The following is a 27,979-nucleotide window of genomic DNA, read 5'->3' on the forward strand; positions in this document are numbered from 1 at the left end:
ATGTACACGGTATGTTTATACTGTTATACTGAGGTGATCTGTTTGACAGTGGATGAATTATTATTAGGTAAAATTTAAAAAGAGACTGGATAAAGTTGTTTTATATTTTATCAAAGTGAACAAAGAATCACAGGGAGCTAGTGTGACTTATTGTAATCAGTGACAAGTGGCAAATAGCAACATTATATAGAGCCAAGTCTCTGTGTACTGAATTGTAGCACTAGGCAAATGACATATATTGAATACCTTACAGAATAGAATTTTGTTTCATACTTCTATGGATCCTTTACAGTGTTGTATTACACTCAGGTGACCGTAAAGGCCCTTGAGCCTCTTGTTTCTTTGTATCTCTATAAACAGGTAAGAAATAATTGTTATAACTAAATTATTGTTTTTTTTTTCTTTATCAAGCATCCTTAGGCGAAGAAGAGTACTTAGTGTCAATGCAAATCTCTAATAATTCTGAAGAATTTGTCCAATTTTGGAAGAACCATTGTAGCCAGAGAAACATACATCCTACAGATTGGTCTAATGGAGTCTGTGATACAGAAATCACAAGATATTTCTCAGTATACACAATCATTTCCGGATACGAAAATGGTAAAGAAAGAATTTATTTGACATAACATGTTATTTATAAACGATAGATATTGTTGAAGGGGAAAATATTAAGGAAATATCCCAATTTTTAAGTACTAACTTTCTTATAGTTATGTAAATCTAGAAGCATTTTCTGGTTGTGTAAACTCAAAATCGTTCAATCCATGACCTCCGGTGTAGATTATAGGTCCAAAACACGAATTTTTATTGGAAATGTATGGAAAAAAAATCTCAGCTCTGTAGATAAAAAAATTATTCAAATTATTTACCCCGGGGTTAGTATGAGATCGCAATGGGGAGACCAGTTTACAGGTGAATATTTTGAAAAAATCTTTGTTGATAATTTCCGAAGAAAGAAAGGCCATATCACATATGGCCCACATATAATATTTATATGCAAACATCCTTAGGCAGTACATATAAAAGTTTACTTCAGGTATATAGGGCAGCAAGAATCGAGCATTTCATGGAAAGTCAAAAAAAAAATTATTTTGTCGAAAGTTTTTGGTATATAATTGATGTTGTCCTACCTAATGCTCAAACATAATTAAAAATTGTTTTGGACATATTAAGGGACTGGTATCCAAGGAAATCCATTTCCTTAATAACAGGTTCATAAAATAATCCTTATGTTTGTTTGTTTGTTTGAATGTTGTTTAACGTCCCTCTCGAGGATTTTTCACTCATATGGAGACGCCACCACTTGCCGGTGGAGAGCTGCAAATTGTGTCCTATACTCGGCACTTACGGCCATTCTTTTTCGTGCCAGCACCTACTGCGACGCGGGACATCGGTTTATACGGTCTCATCCGAAGGACCGGTCTCCACATCCCACAGTGGGATTCGAACCCGCGACGTAAGAATCAACTCCTTACTTCGCGACTCTAGAGCAGACGCTCTAGCCACTGCGCCACGCGGGCCAATAATCCTTATGAATATCAATGATTTTTAGCCATTTTTCTATGAATATGTTTTCTGTACATGATAAGATAATGTATTATGATTACCTTATTGATTAAAATAATTAATTACCTTATTTCCCAAAAATTACAAAAAAGAAATTTCTGTATTGATATTGTTGCCATGACAATGGGAATAGAACATGACATCAATGCGTATTAACTTTGGAAATATTACGTATGTTTATCACTATATATGCAAAATCTACAACCACGGCTGGAAAAATGAAGTGTGTGCTCTTATTAGGGGTCAGCTATATGTCATAACTAGAAAAAAAATATTGGTAGGTAACTCTAATAGAAACTAGAGTGTTCTAAGGAAAGCATGTGTTGCCTGCTTTGTAGCTTTATTAAAGGTGTAAATAAATCTAAGGGTGGTCAGCTTTTAATTTTCTATAGGCATGATAGACTGATAGTTCATGCATTTCCCTGCAAAGTAAAAATGGCATCCATGGATAGTATGACTACGATAGAATCTGACAAATATGTTTGTAGGGTAACTGAATATCATACAGTTTCAAAGTACTTTTTCATGAGCTAAACGTGCTTCTAATAATCATTCAAAAGAGATTCCAGTCTGTTTTTACTGAAATTCTCAGTCTACACGATTCATTGTAGAATACCGATCCCGATGTATTTTCATATTATTCAAAAATAAAAGTTTGGTAACTGAATATCATACTGTTTCAAAGTACACTATCATGAGCTCATAAACATGTATTAATGCTAATCATCTAAACCCTACCTCTCAAAATTCAAAAGTCATATATAAGTTTAATTAAACTGCCAGAGATATTTTTTGCAAAGTAGGTCTAAGGTCAATGTCAAGTGGATTGTAATGCTAGCATTTTTCATAGTGTCTTATGACAAACATTGTACATGCTATATAGCATAGGCTTACCTCTTAAATGTAAAAAAAAAATATGCTGTGTATCGGCACTATGAGCTATTTTGAAAAGTATGTCAAAGGTCAAGGTCGGAGGTCAGTAACCTTGGTAATTTACAAAAGCCCTAGTGCCAAGCAATATACGTGCAAAATATCAAATTCATATCTCTTAAAGTTTTTTGAGATATAGGGTGTGACAGACGGACAGACAGACAGTCGCCGGGTAAAGTGATCCTTTAGTGCCGCTCTGCTCTGCAGGCGACACAAAAAGTTACAAAAAGTCAAAATGTGTATCAATCTGGCATTTAGAATCTTTTTTGAAGGGGGGGGGGGCTGAATACACATATAGTATCCATTATATTGGTTCTGATCAAAGCCTACTCATAAATTTACTATTGTTGAGTAAAAAATGCACATTCAACTTCAGAGAGGATGTTATACCCCCACAAACGAAACTTGGAAGGGGGTATAGCAATCACCTTGTCTGTATTTTGTAGGTCCATCTAGCCATATGTCAGTACAATCTTGTCAGGTCCATAACATTTCAATAAGAAGCCATTGAAAGTTCAAGCTAGATTGCTTATGACCTGGAGATGTGTCATGAACTGATCCAAGGTCATTTGAACATGTTCAAGGTCATTGGTAGGAGAGTACTGCAATTCGTGCCCACTCAATAACATTCCAATGAAAAGACTTGAAAGTTTATACTTAACTCAAGGTTTATTTATGAGCTGTGTGTTTGTCATGACGTTGACCAAAGACCATTTGTGCATGTTTGACCCTGACTAAAGGACATTTGGCATATTCAAGGTCACTAGTAAAAGTGTACTATTTGTGTTCGGTACATAATTTCGAGCGAAGAGACATTGGCAGTTTGTGCTTTACACAAAAGTTTTACTACCTATGACTTGAGTATATTTCATAGTCATTTGGGTATGTATATACACACTTGCAGCAAAGGTGTTAAATTAATGTCATATATTTGTAATAAAAAGCATTTCATTCTAATCAATAGTTTGAAAGAATATGCTGCAGAAGTTAGGCGTTGTATCATTATGAGCTTGCTCACAATAAAAATAGTTTGTTCAAATATGATGTGCTCAAGGTCACAGAATCAGATGAACATGGACACAAGGGCAAGTATGAGTGAAAGTGATATATCTTTCATTTAATGCAATCATGATCACAAAATGCCTTTCAAAACATGCATTGATTGAAACTGGGATACTGGCACTTAAATAAGAGTCACTATGAGAGCTCAAATAATTGTAGTAAAACCATTTCAAGCAGGCATGTAGTATTAGGGTTGAGGTTGGGAGGAGGCACCTGGCTACTTTTTATTACAAACATAACCTTTACAATTGAAAATGTTCAATGAAAGATAAATTTGCCCCTCCCTTCACTTTTTGTCGTAGCATAGTTAAATATGGTAATTATACCCCACGCCACAAGTTGCGTGAGGTATAATGTTTTTGACCCGTCCGTCCATCAGTCAGTCAATCAGTCCGTCAGTCCTGTTTTTTTTTGTCAGCGCAACTCCTCATAAACCGCTGCATAGAATTTCGTCAAACTTTGCAGATATTTAGGACACAATGTGTAGATGTGCATATTACCAGGAAATTCCGATTCCATTATTTTTGCCTTAAGAGTTTTGCCTATTTTTCAAGAAACTTTCCAGCTTAAGATAATAAGGAAACCACTGAAATCAGCTTTTGTAATGAAATTTTATGTGAAATATTTTATGACCTTAAAAGACCCCTATTGATTTTGAGATCAAAATATTTCATGATTTAACACACACACACACACACACACACCCTCACACACACACACAATCTTAGATAGTTCTAACCCCCCCTTCCCCCCCTCAAATTGATGCTTTGCTTTAAATAATTTCATAAGTACAGTATATAAACAAATTCATACAACTACATCATAATTTTGTTTCCATCAATTATTTAAATGTGTAAATTGTCATGTGTTGGACATGAACTTACACTCATTAATAAATCGAAATCACTGAGGAATTTAAATAACAGTTTGTCGGCATAACTCCTGCTCTGAATTTCCTGAAACTTTGTAGGTATTTCAGATATAATGTAAGAATATGTAAGTTAAATTTGTAACATACAAAGATTTGAATGTCCTTATATGCAAGAAGTTTTGATGTGATGATTTTTTTGCAAGTAATGCCCCTTTTTGAAGTATACTGTGTATTTAAAATGCACTGTGCCATTCATTACGTATTGCATTGTCGAGTTTTGGGGGAGCGTAGGGTATGTGAGCTTGCTCAATTTTTCTTTCATTTATTAAATGAATGTATTAATAAAATTTGGTTGTGAACGGAAGTTGGACCTGCCTAATTTTGATATTGATTGATTGATCTTTAATATCCTTGTTCTATGATACTTCAAAATGCAGAATATAAAGATGTGTCTCAAATTCATTCACTGTCTAATTATGAAACTGCATGCCAAGAATTAATTAGAAATTAATTTTGCATCAACTAAATTGTGCTTACAGTCAAACAAAGAATGTTACAGTGTACTTGTGGATGAAACATTTTTATTTGAACCACTTTCATGAATACATTGCATGGATCTGTCTTCTGGCTCCCTGAGGGTAACCATTATCCACTGACTTCCAGCATGGTCTGCACTGTAATAAATCTTAAAAATAGTGCAATGAAAATTAGAATGTTATAATATTATATAGCTTTGCCTTCATATACTAGGCACTATTTCCGGTTGAGCTTGTTTCAATTGTTCGTTTTGTTTGTTTTTAATTCTTTTAAAATTCTTATTTAACGTCTGAATATCAAGTGATCTGATTTATACGATTTCTTTTTTTTTCTTTTTGGATATAAACAACATAGATGATGTAATATGTTTCCCATATATTCTGTATTTCAAGAATATTATACCTTCACGCTCCTATCTAGTTATTAGAAAAAAACACCCAACAAATCCCATGCACACAGGTTATGTGTCCATTCCTTTTCCACAAACCCAGGTAATTGTGGAAAATAGAATGGACACAGAACCGTTGGCTTGTGATGATGATTAATGCAAAGCATGTTTATTGATATTAAATTCCAAGAAATCCCAATGGTTAATTGTCTTATCAAAACAAGTTTATGTTTGTACAATATGTGTTATCATTATCTTTTTTTCCTGTCTAAATCTATATCACACACATCCTAAATGTAGATGTAATATGTGTTTAGCTTTGCTTTTCTTACCTCATCCAATTCTGTTTCTGTTTCTTTCTGAGTTTGGCTTCAAAAAGCTCAATTTCATTCTACAAACAGAAGTACACAACACAAAATTGAGATCATATTGATTTTAGATATTCTTTAAATTCAAAAACTTGCAATAAAAAGGTCAACTGTTTCTAGGTTTTAATATTTTCAAAACACTAAACTATGTTTCGTTTTCTTTCCATTATTACCCCCCCCCCCCAAAAAAAAGAGGGGTATAGTTATTCATTTCATCAAACTTAAATGCTTTAAATCTAAAAATACTTATAGTATACAATGCTGTTACCACAAGCCCACTACATTATTATACAATTGTTTATATAGCAATACTTTCAAGGTAATCCCTTTTCCTAAAATATATTAAGTACAGAGTGTATCTCCCTTTTTTTTTAGTTTTTTTTTTTTACAGAGGACATAGAAAAAAGTCGAACCATTTTACACAGATATTTCAAAATAGTGTTGGTTTATCATAAAATCATAGCTTTTTCATATAATACACATAGGTACTAGCTTAGATGGTAAATAACGATATATCTTCTATATCTTTATTTTTATTTACCCTACCAATTAATATAAGCTGGGGAATGATTTTGGTAACACATACTGTGAATTATACGATATTATAACTAGACTCTAAAACTAGACTCTTTTTGCTTATGAAATGCAAAATACCGACATAATCAATCAGAATTAAATTATTAAAATGTGCAAAACCAAACTAGGAATATATAAAACATTTGCCAAGTGTTACATATTTTACTGCATGATTAATATATGCTATATACCTTCTTTGGTTGTAAGAAAAAAGTTAAAAATTTCAATCACTCACCGTAATAAGAACTATAATGACGCCAAAACAGAGGCTTAGAAGCTCTTAAGTTTGTAATTTTTTGTTCGTCTTCTGTGCATTGTGATTGAAAAAAGTAAGCAAAATACGTTTTATACCTCCTGTGCTAGAGAGCTTTATCAAAGGGAGATAATTTGAAGTAAAAGTGACGGGAAATTATGGATCTAAATCAGTTTTATCCAAAAATGTTTAGGTTGCCAATGGATTTTATTCTTCTTTCTTCTAGAGCAAATGCTGTTAAATAAATATTTTATGGTAATAAGCTTTAATGTAGTTGTATTTTTTTTTTATAAAGTGCTTCAAATTTGCTGGTTTATTGAAGCAAAATTAACCTCGAAAAATTAGTTTATTTATCAAAAGGTGAAGAAAATTTCAATAATAAACAGTGATAAAAATCAAGTATATTTATATGAATACAAATTAATGTTAGAAGCTTTTTTTAATTATGGTAATGATGAAATATTTTTTACGCTCTCTGGTTTCCATAGTAACATTGCGAAAAAATATTTTTTGCTTGCTTTTTTCTGTCATATCCTTTGTTCAGATAAAATTTTATATAAGATTTAACCAAATTTATTTTTATGACACTTTCCACATTTTTTAAACTTTAATGCTCAATGCTTGCAGATTTTGACTCTCAAGAATGATACCTCAGCAAATTTCAAAAATTGTTCTGGAATGTCAATGTTTCTCTTTTTTTCAAGGTCAAATCTTACCTGACCAATGCTCATATAATGCAAAATATATCACTTTGTCAAAGATAATGTAATGTTCATATACTTAAATAATTCATAAATAATTCATTTTGGACATACATATGCCATATTTTTTTAATTCTATCACACAATATATGTTTAATCAAATGTTTAAATTTACACTAAATAACAAAATTTATCTACCAAATAAAGTAGTTTTTCAATAAAAAGTAAATTCGATATATTATTCTGTTCAACTTTGTTGTCATTAAACCTGAATTTCACTTTATAAATCAGGCTGTTTCTACTGTTCACTGATCTGCAATAAATACGCATTACCTTCCCTCATTTGTTCCAAACATTTCATAAAAACACCTGACCGGGTTAACTGGTATTTGTCGAAAATACTTTGTTTTATAATAAAGCTTTTACATACTATTGATTGCATCAAAACTCATTTGCTTTTGCGTTTAGTCGAGTGATATGAAAGGATGACGACCAGTTACATTAATCTATAAAAAAAAAAAACGAGGGTTGTCCATAAAATTCGTGGACAATGATTTTTTGAAAAACTGAATGGTCCTTTATATACTTATTGTACACCAAAATATTTGATATGAAATCCAAGTCAATGTAGTTTGGTTCTGGATGTTTGAACTTAAATTTAGCCACAAATGTCGATCTTTAAATGTCGCGGATAGTGCGCACGACCGAGTGTAAAGTATAATAAACTTTGAAATAAATTTTGTCGAATAAAAATGATTATTTCCTCCATAAAACAAGCCGAAGTTTTATAAAAATTAAATAAATCGCGTAGAAGCGATTGTATCATTTCATGATATCTTTACAATCACTTATTTGACATTTGAAAATCTTTAAAAAAAACTGTTAGAAATGTGTTTCAAAAGTTGAATAGAAAAAGTGACATCGGTCATTCGAATGGAACAGCCTCCAGATGAAAATTATATTTTATAAAGTTAAAAGGAGACCGGAGAACAAAAAATGTTAATAAATTAAAGGAACGGGAAATTATTGGAATATATTTAGTACCTTGATTTGAAATTGGTATTTACGATATTTCAGCAGTGTTTAGAATTTGGGAGACACTACACGAAGTAAAAAAAACACTGTTTTTTAATTAAAATAGAATATCCCTATTCATGACTTTGTTAATAAATATAGAGCAACTTCGGCTATGCAGCCTGTGTAGGCAATCAGATTTTGGAACGCAGTTTGCAATTCGCAGCTTAAAATTGAACTGCAGTTCGCAATTCAAATTTTTATCATAAGTCGGGCTCTGACATTTTGAGGGTAGAGTACTAGTGGTCAGTTACCACTTGCATGAAAAAATAGTGATGGTACCATCTCTAGTTTCCGAGATATAGCCCTCCAGTTTTTAGGCCTACTATATAATACTGTATGAATAAGCATCGGGTTCGGGGACATCGAAGTTCCCTGTCCCGGGGTCTGAAATTTTGAGGGTAGGGTACTAGTGGTCAGTTACCACTTGTATGAAAAAATGGTGATGGTACCACCTTTAGTTTCCGAGATATAGCCCTCCAGTTTTTAGGCCTACTATATTATACAATATGAATAAACATCGGGTTAGGAGACATTTAAGTCCCCTGTCCCAGGCTCTGACATTTTGAGGGTAGAGTACTAGTGGTCAGTTACCACTTGTATGAAAAAATGGTGATGGTACCATCTCTAGTTTCCGAGATATAGCCCTCCAGTTTTTAGGCCTACTATATAATACTATAGGAATAAACATCGGGCCCGGGAACATTGAAGTCCCCTGTCCCGGGGTCTGAAATTTTGAGGTTAGGGTACTAGTGGTCAGGTAGCATTTGTGTGAAAAAATGGTGATGGTATCATCTCTAGTTTCCGAGATATAGCCTCCAGTTTTTAGGCCTACTATATAATACTATATGAATAAACATCGCGTTCGGGGACATTTAAGTCCCCTGTCCCGGGGTCTGACATTTTGAGGGTAGAGTACTAGTAGTCAGTTACCACTGTATGAAAAAATGATGATGGTACCATCTCTAGTTTCCGAGATATAGCCCTCCAGTTGTTAGGCCTATTATATGTAGACTTTCTATAAATAGCAGGGAAATCCTTCTCTCTGGGGAAAACCCCTGGATTTTATACGAAACTGTGTTTAGCTACCACATGTAATACTAAGTACATAAACATCGGGCTTGGAAACATTTTAATTAATATACACAAGAACATTTTAAAACAATAGTCTCATAACTTCCTTGATATTACAACTTTAAATATTTTTATTGTGGTGCATATGTTACATTTATTTTTTCAGTTCTGTAATTTTTTTTCTTTAACTCTAAAGGTATCGCTAAACACCTAAAGTTTGACGTGGAGACCGGTCCTTCGGATGAGACCGTATAAACCGAGGCCCCGTGTCGCAGTAGGTGCTGGCACGAAAAAGATTCCTCTCTGCTCAATGGCCCTATGTGCCGAGTATAGGTCAAAATTTGTAGCCCTCCACCGACAAGTGGTGGCGTCTCCAAATGAGTGAAAAATTCTCGAGATGGACGTTAAACAACAAACAAACAAAACAAAAACTAAACACCTAAAGAGAATACTAGACAATGAATCTATGATTCCGTCAATGAATGAACTACTATGAACCCATCTCCATTGAAATTAAAATTCCTCACAGCATTGCAATCTAGATGTTTTAGTTATCATTGAGAAGAGTGATTGTCAATTTGTTTAATATTTTGATATTTATTTCAACCATTGTAATTTTATTCACTTTTGAAATTTCATGTTCATTTATAGTCATTTCAGAATAATATTATTTCATAGAAATTCTTAAACAATCTGTCAACTAAGAATAAACTGAATACATGTACATGTGCAAGATAAATATTTGGGGTTGGTTGGGTTGTTCAAGGTAAAATTCACCATTATTAGACGAATCCAGCATCCAGCAATTTGAAAAAAAGGGGGGTATAGAAAAAGGATTTAAGAACAGTAGAAGATTATATCCAATATAAAGAAGATATCAGTATATATAATTTAAAACGAAATGTTCTAATTTTGGAATTCGTCCTCCATAAAAATGTAGGGGGAAAAAAATCTATATTTGATAAAGGAAGATCCAAAACCTTTTTTTAAAGTAGGGGAAACCTTTATTTTTAACTTTTGTTTGATATTATAAAATACATAGGTTACATTTTTTTTAAAGATGTCAGACATAAATTAAAACATAAGAATATATGTCAAAATGTAAATATGGCACATCTCGGTATACAACCTTTATAAAGATGCTTAAAAACGGGTTGATTTCCAAAACTTAAGTCCTTTTGTTCATAGTAGAAAAAAACTTTATTTCAACTTTTGTTTGATATAATAAAATATAGATGTTACATTTTTTTCTAAAGATGTCAGACTTAAATTAAAGTATAAGCATATGTCAAAATGTAAATATGGCACCTTTTGGTATACAATCTTAATAAAGATGATTAAAAACGGGTTGAATTTACGAAATTAATCATTATTTTAAATCTAATTATTATTTTATAAATATATTTAAAAATTCTTAACACTAGTATCAGGAAAATTTTCCAATAGAAGTATAACTATGAACATGTATGAAAAAAAAACAAAAAACATAAGTACAAGTAATTGCCTTTGCCAATATTTTTTTTTTACTATTGATAAAGTATAAAAAATATCATTGAAAGATATCTTTTTTTCAATATTTTTATTATACTAAATGAAAGCAATCATTTTTATTATGCACGAAGCTCAAAACCTATGACGTCACATGGGATGAAGATATCTTAAATATAAATAATTACCTTATACTCATGAATGAAGTGTATATCCTTTCTAATCCGGCTTTGAGCTTGTAATACAGAGAGAGAGAGAGAGAGAGAGAGAGAGATTCTAAAAATCTAAAAAAAAATCCGTTAAAGTTAGTGTTCCTATGTGGATACTTGTTCGGTTGTTGTTGGGGGGGGGGGGTCATTTATAACGAGTTTACTTCATGTTGTTTGTTTGTTTACCGATTAACGTCCCTCTCGGGAATTTTTCACTCATATGGAGACGCCACCACTTGCCGGTGGAGAGCTGCAAATTTTGACTTATACTTGGCACCTAGGTCCATTGAACAGTGAGGGATCTTTTTCGTGCTAGCATCTTCTGCGACACGGGACCTCGGTTTATACGGTCTCATCCGAAGGACCGGTCTCGACGTACTTCATGTTGTATTTAGTTCATTAAATTATTGCTATTTGTTTTTCTCCGCGTAAACATTTGAACATTTTCAGTTTCCTCTATGAGGCGCCGTTTTGGTATTTACTGCCATAAAGTGATATCACCTATTAAAATAGATGATATCACCTATTCGAACAAGTGATATCACCTATTCAATTGGTGATATCGCCTATTCGAATAAGCGATATCACTTATTCAGCCTCTGACTTGGTTATTTAACCTGTTCGAATAGGTGATATCAGCTATTCGAATATGTGAAATCCTCTATTTGATTTGAATTGGTGATGTCACCATTCGAATAGTCATATCACCTTATCATATTAAATAGGTGATATCACTTAATCGAAAAAGGTGATATCACATATTCAAATTGTTTATGAAATAACAACTCCCAAGACTAGAGGGTCTGAAAGCCTTTACGTTTTTACGTTCACTTTCGTTTATAATTTGTTAATGTTATGGAAAAATCTCGTGAGTCTGACAAGATTTAAACATTTCATTCTTTTTGAACATGATTAATCATAAATGAGAGAACTAAGAAACTATCAATAAATATTGCAAAACTAGTGCTGCGAATCTAATTTATATAACTTTAAAGAGATCGATAACATAAGGTCTTTAAAATGTCTCGGATTAACTGGGCAGGCCGACATTTCTTGGGGCCAATGGAAAACTAGATAGTCTTGAGGAAGGGAGCATTCATTATTTTATAATGTAAGAATTGCAAATAGGTGATATCACCTATTCCAATTGGTGATATCACTCATTCAAATTGAATAGTTGATATCACCGATTCGAATAGGTGATATCAATTATTCGAATTAATGATAAATGTATCACCTATTCATCTCGAATAGGTGATATCACCAATTAGAGAAGGTGAAATCACCTATTTGAATAAGTGATATCACGTATTCGAATATGTGTTTTAACCTATGCAATTTCAATGAGTGATACATGTATCACTTATTCGAATAGTGATATTACCTATTCAAATAGGTATTATCACTAATTGGCCATTAATACGCAAACAGCGACTCATATTCTTCTCTGGAACCACTTAACCATTTTAACCAATTTTGGCGTATAACTTCTTTGAATGAATATGGAAAAATTTATGGTCCCTGTCTCCCTTGGGACGTAGGAGTGGGGCTGATAATAATACGATATGAGCCTTCTACCAAATTGGGAAATTCAAGGGTGCCTCTTTCAAAATTGTGAAATTTGAAATCCCCCTGTTGAGGGTACTGCGGAAGGGGTTCTACTGATTTAATATTGATTTTATATTGAATATGCATTCTTTCTATGAAAATCTTCTTTGCTCCAGTGTATTATGCAAACAAACCAACTACAGACCCTAAAAGTGCTACTACACCACTTGCACGGTTCGGTTCGATTCATTTTGTGTACAGTACGGTACGATTCTTGCACGGAACGGTTCGTTTTGTAAACGATACGGTTCGCTTTGTGCACGGTACAGTACGCTTCTTGCACGGAACGGTTCGTTTTGTGAACGTTACGGTTCGCTTTGTGCACGGTACAGTACGCTTCTTGCACGGAACGGTTCGTTTTGTGAACGTTACGGTTCGTTTTTTGCACGGTACGGTTCGTTTAGTTTCTGAGGTGTTTAGGGTCTGTATATAGTTATGATGAGAATGGGCGCCTCTTCCAAAATTGTGAATTTTATGGCCCCTGGTTCAGGGGTTCAAGGGCCCGTTTTACAAAAGAGCAAAATTTAACTATGCTTGTTACTCTCTATTTACAAATGTAAAAAAAAACAACCAGTTTTAATCTTTTTAAAAAGAATTTAACAAGATAATTTTAAGCTAGAAATTTCAAACAGAATTATCAATTCTGCAAAATTTTACAATCAACTTAAGCCTTTGATCTTATTAGTCGTAAGTTTTTTTGTAAAGGTCTTAGTAACCAATTTTTTGTAAAGGTCTTAGAGAGGGGCTCTATTTTTTATATTGCTAAAATGCATCAATTCTTTGAAAATCTTCTCTACACCTGGGAATTTAGTAGACAAACTAACTGCATGGTTATGATGAGTAATAAGCCTTTTCCAAAATTGTAGAATATACAGCTCCATTAAGATTTCTGTGGAAAGGGGGACTCTTGGTAATATAGTGAAAGTGCATGAATTCTTTGAAAATCTTCTCTGGTACTGAGTACTTAGCAGATAAACTAAATACATGGTTATGATGAGCAAGGAAGCTACTTTCAAAATTGTGAAAATTGTCACCCAGGATTAGAGTGTTAAGTCGGGGCATGACTGTGGAACACATGACTGTATACTGTGAAAAATGAAATATAGTGATAATGCAATATTTTTTTAAAAATCTTCCTCCCTGTTCCTGGAAATTTAGCAGACAAACTAACTGCAGGATTAGGTATAGTAAAAATGCATCCACTCTGCTCATGGGTATTTAGTAAACAAACTAAATGCATGGCTATAATAAACAAGGGAGTCTCTTCCAAAACTGTAAATTTTATGGCCTCTGGGTTAAAGGCTCTGGTGTTAAGATGGAGCTATGTTGAATCTGTAGTGAAAATGCATTATTTCTTTGAAATCCTTCGTCTCTGCTCCTGGACATCTAGGAGGGAAAAGAGTATATATAAAGCTTAAATAAGTAAGATTATTTTTAAAAGGTTTTTGAAATTCTGCACCATTTGGTCAATTTATCATTTTGTATTCTACTGACAGAAGTTATTCCCCTTTGCTATTCACCTATGTTAGTTAAAAACTGTAAATGTAATTGAAGGGTCAACTGAATAACAGAATTATACAATTTTTTATGACAAGAAGTATTTACTTAATCTTCGGTGGTCAGGTAGACATTCAAATAATAGCTGAATAAAAAAGAGGCCAATGTGAGAGAGAATGAGAAAGGATTTCTAACAGTGCTCAAGAACTATTGTGTTGTTTAGCCCGCATTAGAATAGTGACAATTGGGCAAGTACAGGCAAGTAAATAAATCAATTTTGATATTTGTTCTTGAGCAATAAATCAATTTTGTTGTTGATCCCTGTTCACTATGTTCAAATTTCTCTTGTTTTTGGGCAACATAGCTTTATTTATTGGCGTTTTTCTTTTATTTTATATTCAATCTCTTGATCCTTTATATTGTGACATTATACTCAGGTGACCTTGGACCCTTGATCCTCTGTTCCAGAAATCTTTTGGGAGTGGTTAGTTTAATTTGACAACTAGATCTCCACTAAACATTTCAATCCCCTATGTAAGGGGTTTTCAATATTTCTGAGCGTGATGTTTAAAAAATGCGAGTCCAATCTAAAGGATCAAGATTCGAGTGTCGGATCTTAAATCTTAAAACACGACAGCAACACCATGTTTTTCTTAAAGGTTTTTTGACAATAAGATCCAATGGGTCTCGAATATGTTTCATAGTATCCAGCACTTAAATTTATCCATGTTGTACAAGTCTTCAAAGTTCTAAGCCGGAAGTCAATTGCCTTCATAAAATTCCTAATGCATAGCACAGGTGGATATGGGCCAAAATGCAAACCTGAGAAACTTTAGATCTGATTTTATTTAAAAGAAATTTCTCTCTTTTTCTTCCATGAAAAACTGTGATCAAATAAATATTATAGTTCTTACTCGAAGTGGTATCTGAATCAACACAGCATACGTATGCTTTGATATCAATGTGACTACATTAGAACTGAAGATCTGGAAAAGAGTTTTTTTTTCTCATTTGCTTGTAACAAGATTTGATCTCAATTTTAGCCAACTCTAATACAGGATTAAAAAAGGGAATCGACACAATTTGAAAATGTCTCCAAATTAAGGGTTAAATATTTTGTTACGTCTGCTATGGTCCCATAATTCTTGAAAAGATTAAATTATTCCAATCTATCTTTCTATGTCAAACTAATACTCAACATTTCAGACCCCGGGACAGGGGACTTCGATGTCCCCGAGCCCGATGTTTATTCACATTGTATTATATAGTAGGCCTAAAAACTTGAGGGCTATATCTCGGACACTAGAGATGGTACCATCACCATTTTTTCATACAAGTGGTAACTGACCACTAGTATCCTACCCTCAAAATTTCAGACCCTGGGACTGGGGACTTCAATGTTCCCGAGCCCGATGTTTATTCACATTATTTTATATAGTAGGCCTAAAAACTGGAGTGCTATATCTCGGAAACTAGAGATGGTGCCATCACTACTTTTTTCATAGAAGTGGTAACTGAAACTAGAACCCTACTCTCAAAATGTCAGACCCCGGGACAGGGGACTTCGATGTCCCCGAGCCCGATGTTTATTCACATAGTATTATGTAGTAGGCCTAAAAACTGGTCGGGGGCTATATCTCGGAAACTAGAGACGGTACCATCTCCATTTTTTCATACAAGTGGTAACTGACCACTAGTACCCTACTCTCAAAATTTCAGACATTGGAACAGGGGACTTCGATGTCCCCGAGGCCGATGATTATTCATATAGTATTATATAGTAGGCCTAAAAACTTGAGGCCCATATCTCGGACACTAGAGATGGTACCATCACCATTTTTTCATACAAGTGGAAACTGACCACTAGAACCCTACACTCAAAATTTCAGACATCGGGACAGTGGACTTCGATGTCCCCGGGCCCGATGTTTATTCACATAGTATTATATAGTGGGCCTAAAAACTTGAGGGCTGTATCTCGGAAACTAGAGATGGTACCATCACCATTTTTTCATAGAGGTGATAACTGACCACTAGTATCCTACCCTAAAAATTTCAGACCCCAGGACAGGGGACTTCGATGTCCCCGAGTCCGATGATTATTCATATAGTATTATATAGTAGGCTTAAAAATTTGAGGGTTATATCTCGGAAACTAGATAAGGTACCATCACCATTTTTCATACAAGTGGTAACTGACAACTAGTACCCTTCCCTCAAAATTTCAGACCCCGGGACAGGGGACTTTGATGTTCCCAAGCCCGATGTTTATTTACATAGTATTATATAGTAGGCCTAAAATCTGGAGTGCTATATCTCGGAAACTAGAGATGGTACCATCATCATTTTTTCATAAAAGTGGTAACTGACCACAAGTACCCTACTCTCAAAATGTCAGACCCTGGGACAGGGGACTTCGATGTTCCCGAGCCCGATGTTTATTCACATAGTATTATATAGTAGACCTAAAAAGTGGAGGGATATATCTCGGAAACTAGAGATGGTACCATCACCATTTTTTCATACAAGTGGTAACTGACCACTATTACCGTACCCTTAAAATTTCAGACCCCAGGACAGGGGACTTCGATGTTTCCGAGCCCGATGTTTATTCACATAATATTATATAATAGGCCTAAAAACTTGAGGGCTATATCTCGGAAACTAGAGATGGTACCATCACCATTTTTTTTTTTATAGAAGTGGTAACTGACCACTAGTACCCTACCCTCAAAATTTCAGACCCTATGACTAAGGTTAAAAATTTGAATTGCGAACTGCATTCTAGAATGCAGTTCACTTTTGAATTGCGAACTGCGTTCCAAAATCTGATTGCCGCCTGGGCATGCAATGTGCTTATACTGATGACGCTCATATATTATCGTGTTCTGTTTTAGATTTTAAAACTTTACCCAGTTATGGTCTATATGTTAATATAATGCTTAACACTTGGCAATGTGGAATAATAAAGAAAAAAAAGCGTGTGTCCATAAACATGAGAAAAAAAAAATGTATGAAAAACTCATATTATAGACGTTAAATATAACTAGCTTTACACAATACTGGGCCGTGCGGTTATACAAAGTATTTATACAAAGTATTTACACCTATTATAACATAAGTGTGTATATTTTTAAACATTTACTAAATCATTGTCTTCATTAAAATATGATCGTTAACGTTTGACTGTGTGACCATTATTAAGAAAATAATGACTACAAACTTTATGGAAAATCCTCGTATTTTAGTGTGTAAATTCTGTGGATGATGCTTGTCAAACTTTGCCTCTGTTAGTGTGTTCAAATATCGTGATTCATTTTAACAGACATTTAACAATTTTAAAATGTAATATTTTCCTTTATCCAGCGTTTATTGATTGAATGAATTTAAAACTGCACCATTTTATTTTCAGAATCTTGGGATTTGGTTTTAAACAAGAAAAAATGGAGCATACTTATACTAATTTTGTTGTCAGAGAAGTATAACATTTTATACGAAGCGAAATTGCTGGAAGAGAAAGTTGAACAAATACAACAGACCTTTTTCACACTGAATGGCTCAGACGACGGAATATCCGAAAATGCGTTGCTTTTACAAGAATTGTTAATCAAGGATGAAATACTAACATTGAATAGAGAGAACAAGACACTAGAGTTTAAATCAGAGGATATCCGTCATCAGGTGATGGGATACTTTGTTATGAACTGCTTAAAAACCGATGAGGACTATAACAACTACATCCAACTCTCGTCCTTGGATTCATTGTTTGATTATGTCCGTATATTCAGGTATGAAAGGGAAAAACAAGAAAGGTGTGTGTTCTTACCGAGTACGATGGAGGAGATACTAGTTAGGAGGATTGGAATAGACATCGTAAGGCACGTCACATTGGAAGATGACGGGATGAAAGACACTGTGTGTGTTACTTGTAAGTTTTTTCATAAATGAGTCTGTTGTTTCTTTTTGCCATCTTTAAATGTAGTGCCACGATTGAAAAGAAATATGTTTAGATATAGCTGTGTAGATAATAATATACATTTTTGTTCCTGCTCTCACATCGTAAAAAATAATATTCATTTTCGTTTCTACATTGCATTCTAAACTTGAAACCTATTTAGTAATCAGGCGGATATTGCAGAAGGTGGATATACAATGTCATTTGAGACAAGGTGGACTTCAGTTTTTCTGTTAATTAGGTATCCTTTTCAGTTCTTTGCCCATGACATTGTATAACCACTTGCATCGTTCATAATACAATTGTATAAAGTGGTGTTGAAGAGCAAGGTTTATCTGTGTTTTTCATACCATACTTTACAAATATAATCAGTTTAAGATAAGGGAACAAAAATTGTATTTCTAAAACAAAATGACGATACGTTATTTTTATCTGTATCATGCCTTCTTTTACAATTAAGTGTGGTAGTGAAATAAAAACCCAACTGAAGAAAGTCTATGTGGTACCGATAACACTCTAATTCTATAAATTATTATGACTGTTTCGCAATATGTTTCATTTTATCCGATTAGTATTGACATTTTAAAGGTAAAAAGGGCGATGATTATTAATGATGTTCTCTGTTAGCATGTTGCCCGTCAAACAAAATATGAATGGACATTTTTTTTTTATCAAAGGGAGATAGAATATATAATGATATCTATTTAAGGTATTCAAAGACTGTACTGTCTCCCTCCGTTTGCGTGTGTGTGTTTGTCATTCCCTCTTTCCTTTCTCAAGTAATATTCGTCAAAACAATATATCGACGACAATATATGCCGACGTTGAACGTACACATTGTCGCCGACGACAATATGACTGTACATTTTGTCGTCCATTATACAAGAGGAAAATAAGGCTCGTTTCGGTGCGTATTGTCGTTGGCGACAATCTGTACTGATGGACGACAATATGTGTCTTGAACTTGAAATTCCATTTTGATTTTGTTTCTTGGAAGAGAGTTTTCAAACAAGGAGTGCTGATGTAATACGATAATCTATTTGTTGAACTACTAACTTTATTTGAAATCTTCAAAACATTTCATTTCATTTGCTTTTTTGTCTATATTACGAGCATACTTCTTAAAAACATCTTTCGTTGATCATGAAGAGAAATACGCTGTATTTATTTTTTTTGTACTTTGATGGCTGCATTTTTTTTTTTTTTGATGTCTAAACTATTAGTGTATTATGTCCCTAGAGTTTCTGATCTAGCAATTATTTTTTAGTAAATATTCCAAAGGAGATTCTTTATTGGGACTACGATGCAAGGTGCAGGTACGTACAATGTGCAAAGAAAGGAACACAAATGATGCACAGAGCTCGTGCTATGATTGTTGGATGTGCTGGTGCTGGAAAAACTACCCTGCTAAAACGACTAGAGAAGAGATCTTTTGAGGAATTAAAACAAGTTCAATCAACAGTAGGTCTAGAAGTGCATGAGGATATCTTTGAAATTCTGGAGGACAAAAATTTCTTAAGAGGTATTTATGTTTCACTTGTATAGTCTAAAAGGGAAAACTGTTCTTCATTGATAATTTCACATAGAAACCTATACTCAACATTGTATTCAGTTGGTGATTTTACAGAAAAAATATGTTGATTGGAAATGTTTTTCTAAAGTGTTAAACCCTTTAGGCAAGAAAACTGTTATAATGCTACATTAAAGAAACAATTTATATAATTATTTAAGCAAATAGACATTGATTATCCCCGGTACACTGCTTTCTTTTCATTTATATATAGGCATATTATTCTATTTATAGACACCACAAGATGATTTCATAGTTGTGTGTCTCTTTTAGCCTAAGAATATTGAAATCTGCCTTAACATATACCGCAAAACGTTTTAGCTTACATTAGATAAAAGCTTACCCTGATCAAATTTTCTCCGATGTCTTTCTTTAAAAAGCTTCCTCTCAGGAAGCAAAAATCATTCAACTTAGTCGAATTAGTGTGAAAACATCCCCCATGTAGTGCAAATTGAAGTTGTACATTGAAATATATAGGGAAAAATCGTTTAAAATTTGCAAAAAAAAAATAAATAAATAAATAAAACGAAATAAATAAATAAATAAGAAATAAAATAAAATAGGAACACAATTTCTCATTTTAATATGTTAACATCCCCAGGTAGTGTATATAGAAGCTTGCACGCATTACACATTTTGTTTGCACATGCCCTTGCAGGTTTAAGACAACATCTTTCACAAAAAAAAAAAAATAGTTCAATGTTTAAAAGTATGTTTTGTCTATTAGAACTGAGTTATATGACATCTTCCATCCTCACCACAACTTAAAGTCTATGCATTTCCTTGAACTTGCATCACAATTGTATATGATTCTGCATCAAAATGGTGTCTGTTTTGCTAACTTTATGATACTGATCTTTATTACATTTCCAAGAGTAAAATACTGTGAATTATTTATTGAATAAAAGTTGTATTCTCTCACAGTGTGAAAGGATACCAAAGTGATATTCTCTCACAGTGTGAAAGGATATCAAAGTAAGTAAAAATAATTTGTGGCCTTGAATAAGTTAGATAAAGTAACTAAACGATCTTGAAAGAGACTAAAACTGCAAATTTCCTATCAAATATGTTGCAAATATCCATGTAACAATATTTTCAATCTCACAATCTCAGAACTGCTAAGCTATAATGTCTCAGCTTAACTATGACGTCACAGCCTATGGCACTGTGTTAAGAAAAGAGAGAGGCAAAGGGAAAATCAAAGAAAATGTAATAAATAGAAAATTCAACGTTTTGTAGTTGGATATAAAATTTATTTCACTCGTGAGACAGTACATCTCACTCGAAAAAATATCCAAAAATCATGTCCCACTCGTGAAATAAATACCATATCCAACTACAAAACATTGAATACCCTCTATATCTTTAATCTTGTATATGTCGAGGTTCGAAATGTATATTGCCTTGCGATATATTTAACTTGATATTAAATCAGAAGTAATACAGTTTTTTTAGATACACGATCGAGTATTTATGGAATATTGTTGCATTCTTTATAAGATAAAAATAAATAAAACTAGATGCTGTCATAAGACAGTAATACCCGCACTAATGTGTTTGCCTCTAAATGCAGGCACGTAGCATCAGGGCCTTTCCCCCCCCCCCCCCCCCACCACTTTTTTCAAAACATATAACTTTTTACTATGGAAAATGTTCGTGAAAGGATGGTTGTCTCTCCCCCCCCCCCCACTTTTTGTTGCATTATAGTCAAATAAAGGTAATGTAGTAGTGTATATATAAAATTGGGGTACTGAAAGAAGTTGGAACCCACCCCACGAAATAGGATTTTTGAGTTTTGAAAAAAAAATTTTTTTGGCTTGTCAAGTTTTTTCAGGTGAGTTGATTTTTTTTCTCTAGCTGCCCCCCCCCTTTCAAAAATGTTGCTACGTCCCTGAAATGTGCTCTGACTGCTCTCCTTCAAATTCTGGTAACCAGGGAAGAAGCACACATTTAAATCGAGCATAAAATGCTCAGGTGAACATTCAACCCATATGGGCCTCTTATGTAAATCAGTTGCGGATCCAGGAATTTTTTCCAGGGGGATCCAACCCAGAAATTTCTTGACAAGCCAAAAAAAAACAAAAAAACAAAACAAAACAAAACAAAACAAAAACAAAAACAAAAAAAAAAAAACAACAACAACAAAAACACACACACTTAAACTCCTCTCCCAAATGTGAAAACCTATTTCATGGTCGTGTGTGTGTGGGGGGGGGGGGAGGGGGAGGGGGGTTTGGCCGTTCACTTTTTTAGCTTCATATGTATAACTTTTCATACCAACTTAACAGGGGTCCGTGTTTTCTAGGAAGGGGGGGGGTGTTCCAAGGTCACTTTTAGTTGCTTTCGTATATAGATTTCGTATAAAGGTTCCGGACCCCCTCCCCCTCTAGTTCCGCGCATGTAAATATTTCATTACCAGTCTGATATTACCTAATAATGTAAATTCTGATAAAGAGAGAATTTTTGAAAGATTTGTGTAAAAAAAGGGGGGGAGGGGTGGTTAATTTTCTACCCATCATTGGAACTTCTTGAATTCATTGTCAAAACAACAAATATTATTATTTTAGTGCATAGCTTTTTTGATGAACTTAAAAAAAATAAGATGCCAAAATGACAAATTACGCAAATTTTTATCAGTATTTGGGTAGGACTCGGAGAACCCCTTTCCAAATCTTGACCCAATCAAAAATCAACCCCCACCCACGATTCACCTGTTTTCCTGTCATATTTAGAATAGATGACACAAACTTATGAAAAAAAAATTGTATGTAATTATAATATAAATTTTACAAATGTACACCTTTTTGGAAAATTTCTAGACTCGTGCATACGTCACACTGCGAGCACTACTTTTACCGTTATCATTATTGTTTTGCACATGGTGTATGTACATCATTATTACCACTGGGATTATTAATATTTAGTGTGTGTTTTAAATGGATTTATTACTCTATCAAGTTAACAGTACCTATAACAGGCGGTGAGTACATTATGAATATATTATTTTAAAGGTTTAGTAAAGAACGGGGTTTGTTTGTTGTTTAACGTCCTTCTCGAGAATTTTTCGCTCATATGGAGACTCCACCACTTGCCGGTGGAGGGCTGCAAATTTTAACCACGGGACCTCGGTTTATACAGTCTCATCCGAAGAACTGGTCTCCACGTCCCGCAGTGAATTCGAACCCGCGACGTAAGGATCAACTCCTTACTCCATGACTCTAGAGCAGACGTTCTAACCACTGCTCGATGCTCCACACAGGTGACTAGAACGGGGTAAAATAATCGGAAATGAAAATGGTTAGGGGCCTATAGGTGGAAAAGGGTCAAAGATCATTGGAATGCCACAATTATACAATGAGGCAAGTTCCTGGGGTCATAATCCTCTCGTTCTATGGAACCGGAAACAATAAAATAGCTTTCATTAGAGCAAAAGCCCCTAAGTCATCTTTGTATTATTTCATTTCATTTCATTTTATTCAGGTACAAATATCACAGAATGTCATGACTACACACATTTAAAACATTACAGATTAGCCTACTAATAGAAAAAAAAACCCAAACCAACAGACATTATCTCAGCACTATGCTACTTAATAAAGATCTAATTGAGCATATACATGTATTATTATTTAAGTTACATGACATACAGATGATAGGTATTACCTAAGGATAGCCCATAAAAGCTTTTTTTAAAATCTTATTTCCAGTGGGGTCCTTAAATTACAAATATGTTAGTAACAAAAAAATTACATTAATATTAATAATGGAATTTAGGCAGGGTACTTGAATGAATATAGCAGAATGCTTTGAAAAATGACATGTTTCTCATTACACATTTACCTTAAAAATTATCACAATAATGCTTATAAAACTAAAATAGAATCAAATAGAAATAAAATGATATATACATGTATTAAAAACATGGTTTAATCTTAATTGTTTAACTCTATCTTCCACTCTTAACATATTCAGAGAGTCTAAACACACTAAATAGGATATATGGGGTCATGACCCCCCAGAGGTCATTCCCAACCCCTAAAACTTCAAATGATCATATACACTGTATCTTGAAAATGGTTGAAAACTCTTCCCTTAAGGCCAAAAATAATAATAGTCTTGTTTCCTGCTACCAGCCTGAAAAAAATAGGGTCGGTAGGTAGGAAAATTATTTTATTTTATATTTTTATTTTATTTTTTTCTGACAGCATTTTTTGGATATGAACTAATACAAGATAAAATTAAACATGTCACAGGTCAATATTGTCTTCTAAAATTGAATTTCATGTCTTTTTATGCACAGCTCAAGTGGTATTTTATGAAAGTCCATATTTAAAACAAGAATTTCATGAAAAGCTTGTTTTGTGCTAACACGAAAACTGATTACGGTGACAGAACGATGAAATTCCGGAAATTCTCGATTTTTTTCTTCCAAAACTTAAAAAAAACTTTAGGTTCGGGTGCAAAAAAATAGGGTAGGTCGGGTAGCAGGAAACAAGACTATTATTTTTTTTGGCCTAACCATATATAATATTGTCCCTCGAGTCATTATGCATTTTAAATGGTATAAAGGTTATGACCCTTGAAGTCATCCTCACCCTGAAACTGGAAATGATCACAATATGACCTGCGTCAAAAGTGTGTTAGTGATAATCTGCTTGACATTTTATTCAGGACCCCCTAGGGTCAGTCCACCCTCCTAGAATTAGAAGATGAAAATCATTCAGAGACCATTATACTTTGTGTACATGTACATTTTTGTATTATTCACAGTTTATTTTATACCAAAACAAGTTATAAATAATTTGTATAAATAAACGAGCCTGGGGCTGGGAAGCTTGAAAAGGGGAAGGGGTTAAGTCTGCATGGTCTTAAATGTTGAAAACTCCTAAAATTTGTGAATATTAACCCGGCCGTTTCCCACTTGTCATCATTATTTACTAATCTTCTCACAACATACATGTGTCTTTATTAAATCAATAGATCATAGACTTTTTTGGTCATATGCCTAGCTCTCCCTTGAATCAGGAATGGTGATATAAATATTTTAAGAATGATTAAGAATTAAAACAGGTCTTGCACAATCTCTTAAAATTGATTAAGCTCTGCAGTTGAATTAGCTATACTGATATAGCTTGGTTTTGCTATTCAAAACACTTGATTTAGCTATTTAATCATACTTTTTTTTAATGTACATTTTTATCAATATTTTTTTACCTTGACCTTTCCTTTGACTTGACCTCACTTTTCTTAAATTTGTGTCAAAATTCATAAATGGGAATATACACTTCTCCAGAACCACTGGGCCAATTTCAAACAAACTTGCCATAAAGCATAATTGGGTAAAGGGGGTTCAAGTTTGTTCAAATGAAGGGCCACGCCCTTTTCCAAGGGGAGATAATAAGGAATTGGTGAAAATTTGGTGTCATCTTTTAAAAATCTTCTTCTCAAGAACCATTGGGCCAGAAAAGTTGAAACTTTTGTGAAACCTTTGTTACATAGTGTAGATTAAAATTTGTTCAAATCATGACCCCTGGGGGTAGGGTGGGGCCACAATGGGGTCCAAGTTTTACATAGGAATGTATAGGAAAATTCTTTAAAAATCTTCCTCTCAAGAACAACAAAGCCACAATTAGTCATATTGATATGGAATCATCCCCAGGTAGTGTAGATTCAAATTTGTTCAAATCATGACCCCCTGGGGGTAGGGTGGAGCCACAATAAGGGGTCAAAGTTTTACATAGGAATACATAGGAAAATTCTTTAAAAATCTTCTTCTCAAGAACAACAAAGCCACAATTAGTCATATTGATATGGAATCATCCTCAGGTAGTGTAGATTCAATTTGTTCAAATCATTACCCCTGGGAGTAGGGTGGGGCCACAATGGGGGATCAAAGTTTTACATAGGAATATATAGAAAAAATTCTTTAAATATCTTCTTCTCAAGAACAACAAAGCCACAATTAGTCATATTGATATGGAATCATCCTCAGGTAGTGTAGATTCAAGTTTGTTCAAATCATGACCCCTGGGAGTAGGGTGGGGCTACAATGGGGAATCAAAGTTTTACATAGGAATATATAGGAAAAATCTTTAAAAATCTTTTCAAGAACAGGAAAGCCATGATTAATCATATTGATATGGAAGCATCCCCAAGTATTGTAGATTCATGACAAGTTTGTTTAAGGCATCCTCCAGTAGTAGGTTGGGGCCATAATGGGGGATCAATAAGTTTTATGAAAGGAATTATATAGGAAATAAATCTTCTTCTCAAGAACAACAAAGCCATAATTAGTCATTTTGATATGGAAGTATCCTCAGGTAGTGTACAAACAAGTTTGTTCAAATCATGGACCCCCCCCCCCCCCCCCCCCCCCCGGGTAGGGTTTCAAACATTTTTAAAATTCCATTTTAAAGAACAGCAAAACCATGATTAGTTATATGAATAAAGCAGCATCCTCAGAAGGTTTATATTCAATTTCATTCAAAACATGGCACCTGGGGTAGGGTATGCTTAGAACAGGCAATCAAAGCTTTATATTTGAATATGTAGGAGAAGAAATCTGCTGATGAAGAACAGCAGAGCCATATTGACTCGGTGAGTGTTGTGGCCAATGGGCCTCTTGTGTAAAATGTAGGAGGAGTTCTGGGAACCAGGGGCTTTTTGTATAAAAAACGTCATTTTTTGACCCCCATTTGACCCCCAGGGTGAAAATGAAAATTCCACAACCTTACTGCACATCTACATGACCCCACCAACCATCTCTCAAAAGATGATTAGGCTACTGTGTAAAATGTAAGAGGAGTTCAGGGAACCAGGGGCTTTTTGCATAAAAAACGTCATTTTTCGACCCCCATTTGACCCCCAGGGTGAAAATGAAAATTCCGAAACCTTACTGCACATCTACAGGACACCGACAACCAACTCCCAAAAGATGATTAGGCTACTATGTAAAATGTTAGAGGAGTTCAGGGAACCAGGGGCTTTTTGCATAAAAAACGTCATTTTTCGACCCCCATTTGACCCCCAGGGTGGAAAAGAAAATTCCGAAACCTTACTGCACATCTACATGACACCACCAACCATCTCCCAAAAGATGATTAGGCTACTATGTAAAATGTTAGAGGAGTTCAGGGAACCAGGGGCTTTTTGCATAAAAAACGTCATTTTTCGACCCCCATTTGACCCCCAGGGTGGAAAAGAAAATTCCGAAACCTTACTGCACATCTACATGACACCACCAACCATCTCCCAAAAGATGATTAGGCTACTCTGTAAAATGTAAGAGGAGTTTGAGAAAGAAAAGTGTGACAGACGGACGGACGGACGGACGGACAGACATGAGTAACGACAATATACCCGAACTTTCTTTAGAAAGTGCGGGTATAATGAGCTGATGGTTTTTAAATTACTACGAATTTTAGCCGTGACAGAAGACACAGAGAAGGAAGGAAAACAACTGTTGAGTGTCATGGATTTTGGAGGACAGTGTGCCTACTACGCCTGTCATCAGGTGTATCTCAGCAGAAGAGCTTTCTATCTCCTAGTGATAGACATGTCAAAGTCATTTGAAGAAAAAGTCGACCCAGCGCAGTGTGAACAGGAAGGGACTATGTTTGCTGATTGGACATATGGAGGTGAGAGGCAAATATTTAAACAATGATTTTTGTGCCCAACCCCCTTGAAAAAGAAAGTACATTCTTGTCTATCGGTTTGATGGGTATGTTGGTCAATTGATAGATTTTGTTGTTCGCTTTATATCTTGAGAACTAAAGTTGACAGACGTCAAACTTCGAACACTGGTATTCCTGAAGTGTTGATGACTCCTTATGGTCTTGAGGTCACAAGAATAAAATTCAAGGGTCAAAGCTGAGATACAAAGATACTGACTGCTCAATATCATGAGAATCCTTTGCTAGGCAACATCAATTTAAACATGGTACTCTGGTTCCAATTGAAAAGTAAATGATCAATGTAGATTTTATGGTCTATTGACTACTTAAAATCTTGAGTACCCTTTGATTGTCACATAAAAAAGTTGGGTCACCCACTTAGTGTTTGGATAAAATGTTTGTTCTAGAGTTGCAGAGAAAGGAGTTGATCTTTACGCCGCGGGTTTGAATCCCACTGCGGGAAGTGGAGATGACCGTTCCTTCAATGAAATCGTAAAAACTTAAGTTTTCTTTTCGCAGTAAGTGCTGGCACGAAAAAGATCCCTCACTGCTTAAAGTCCCCAAGTGTACAGTACATGT

The 27,979-nt window shown here is 34.2% G+C and overlaps 1 protein-coding gene across 1 annotated transcript in view; it reads left to right on the plus strand.

Annotated features, from left to right (window-relative positions):
• Nucleotides 1-427: 427 nt before the first annotated feature.
• Nucleotides 428-27,979, plus strand: part of LOC133186312 (uncharacterized) — a 49,910-nt gene continuing 22,358 nt past the window's right edge. Inside the window, exons 1-4 of the mRNA XM_061321545.1 lie at nt 428-600; nt 17,615-18,130; nt 19,425-19,679; nt 27,152-27,364. Of these exons, the coding sequence (XP_061177529.1) occupies nt 444-600; nt 17,615-18,130; nt 19,425-19,679; nt 27,152-27,364 (1,141 nt within the window). The 5' untranslated portion in view covers nt 428-443. The remainder of the gene's footprint in view (nt 601-17,614; nt 18,131-19,424; nt 19,680-27,151; nt 27,365-27,979) is intronic.

Source organism: Saccostrea echinata, unplaced genomic scaffold (genome assembly GCF_033153115.1).
Source record: "Saccostrea echinata isolate AGI-Se365-2 ecotype Australia unplaced genomic scaffold, CSIRO_AGI_Sech_v1 ptg000013l, whole genome shotgun sequence".
In the NCBI taxonomy this organism is placed as follows: Eukaryota; Metazoa; Mollusca; class Bivalvia; order Ostreida; family Ostreidae; genus Saccostrea; species Saccostrea echinata.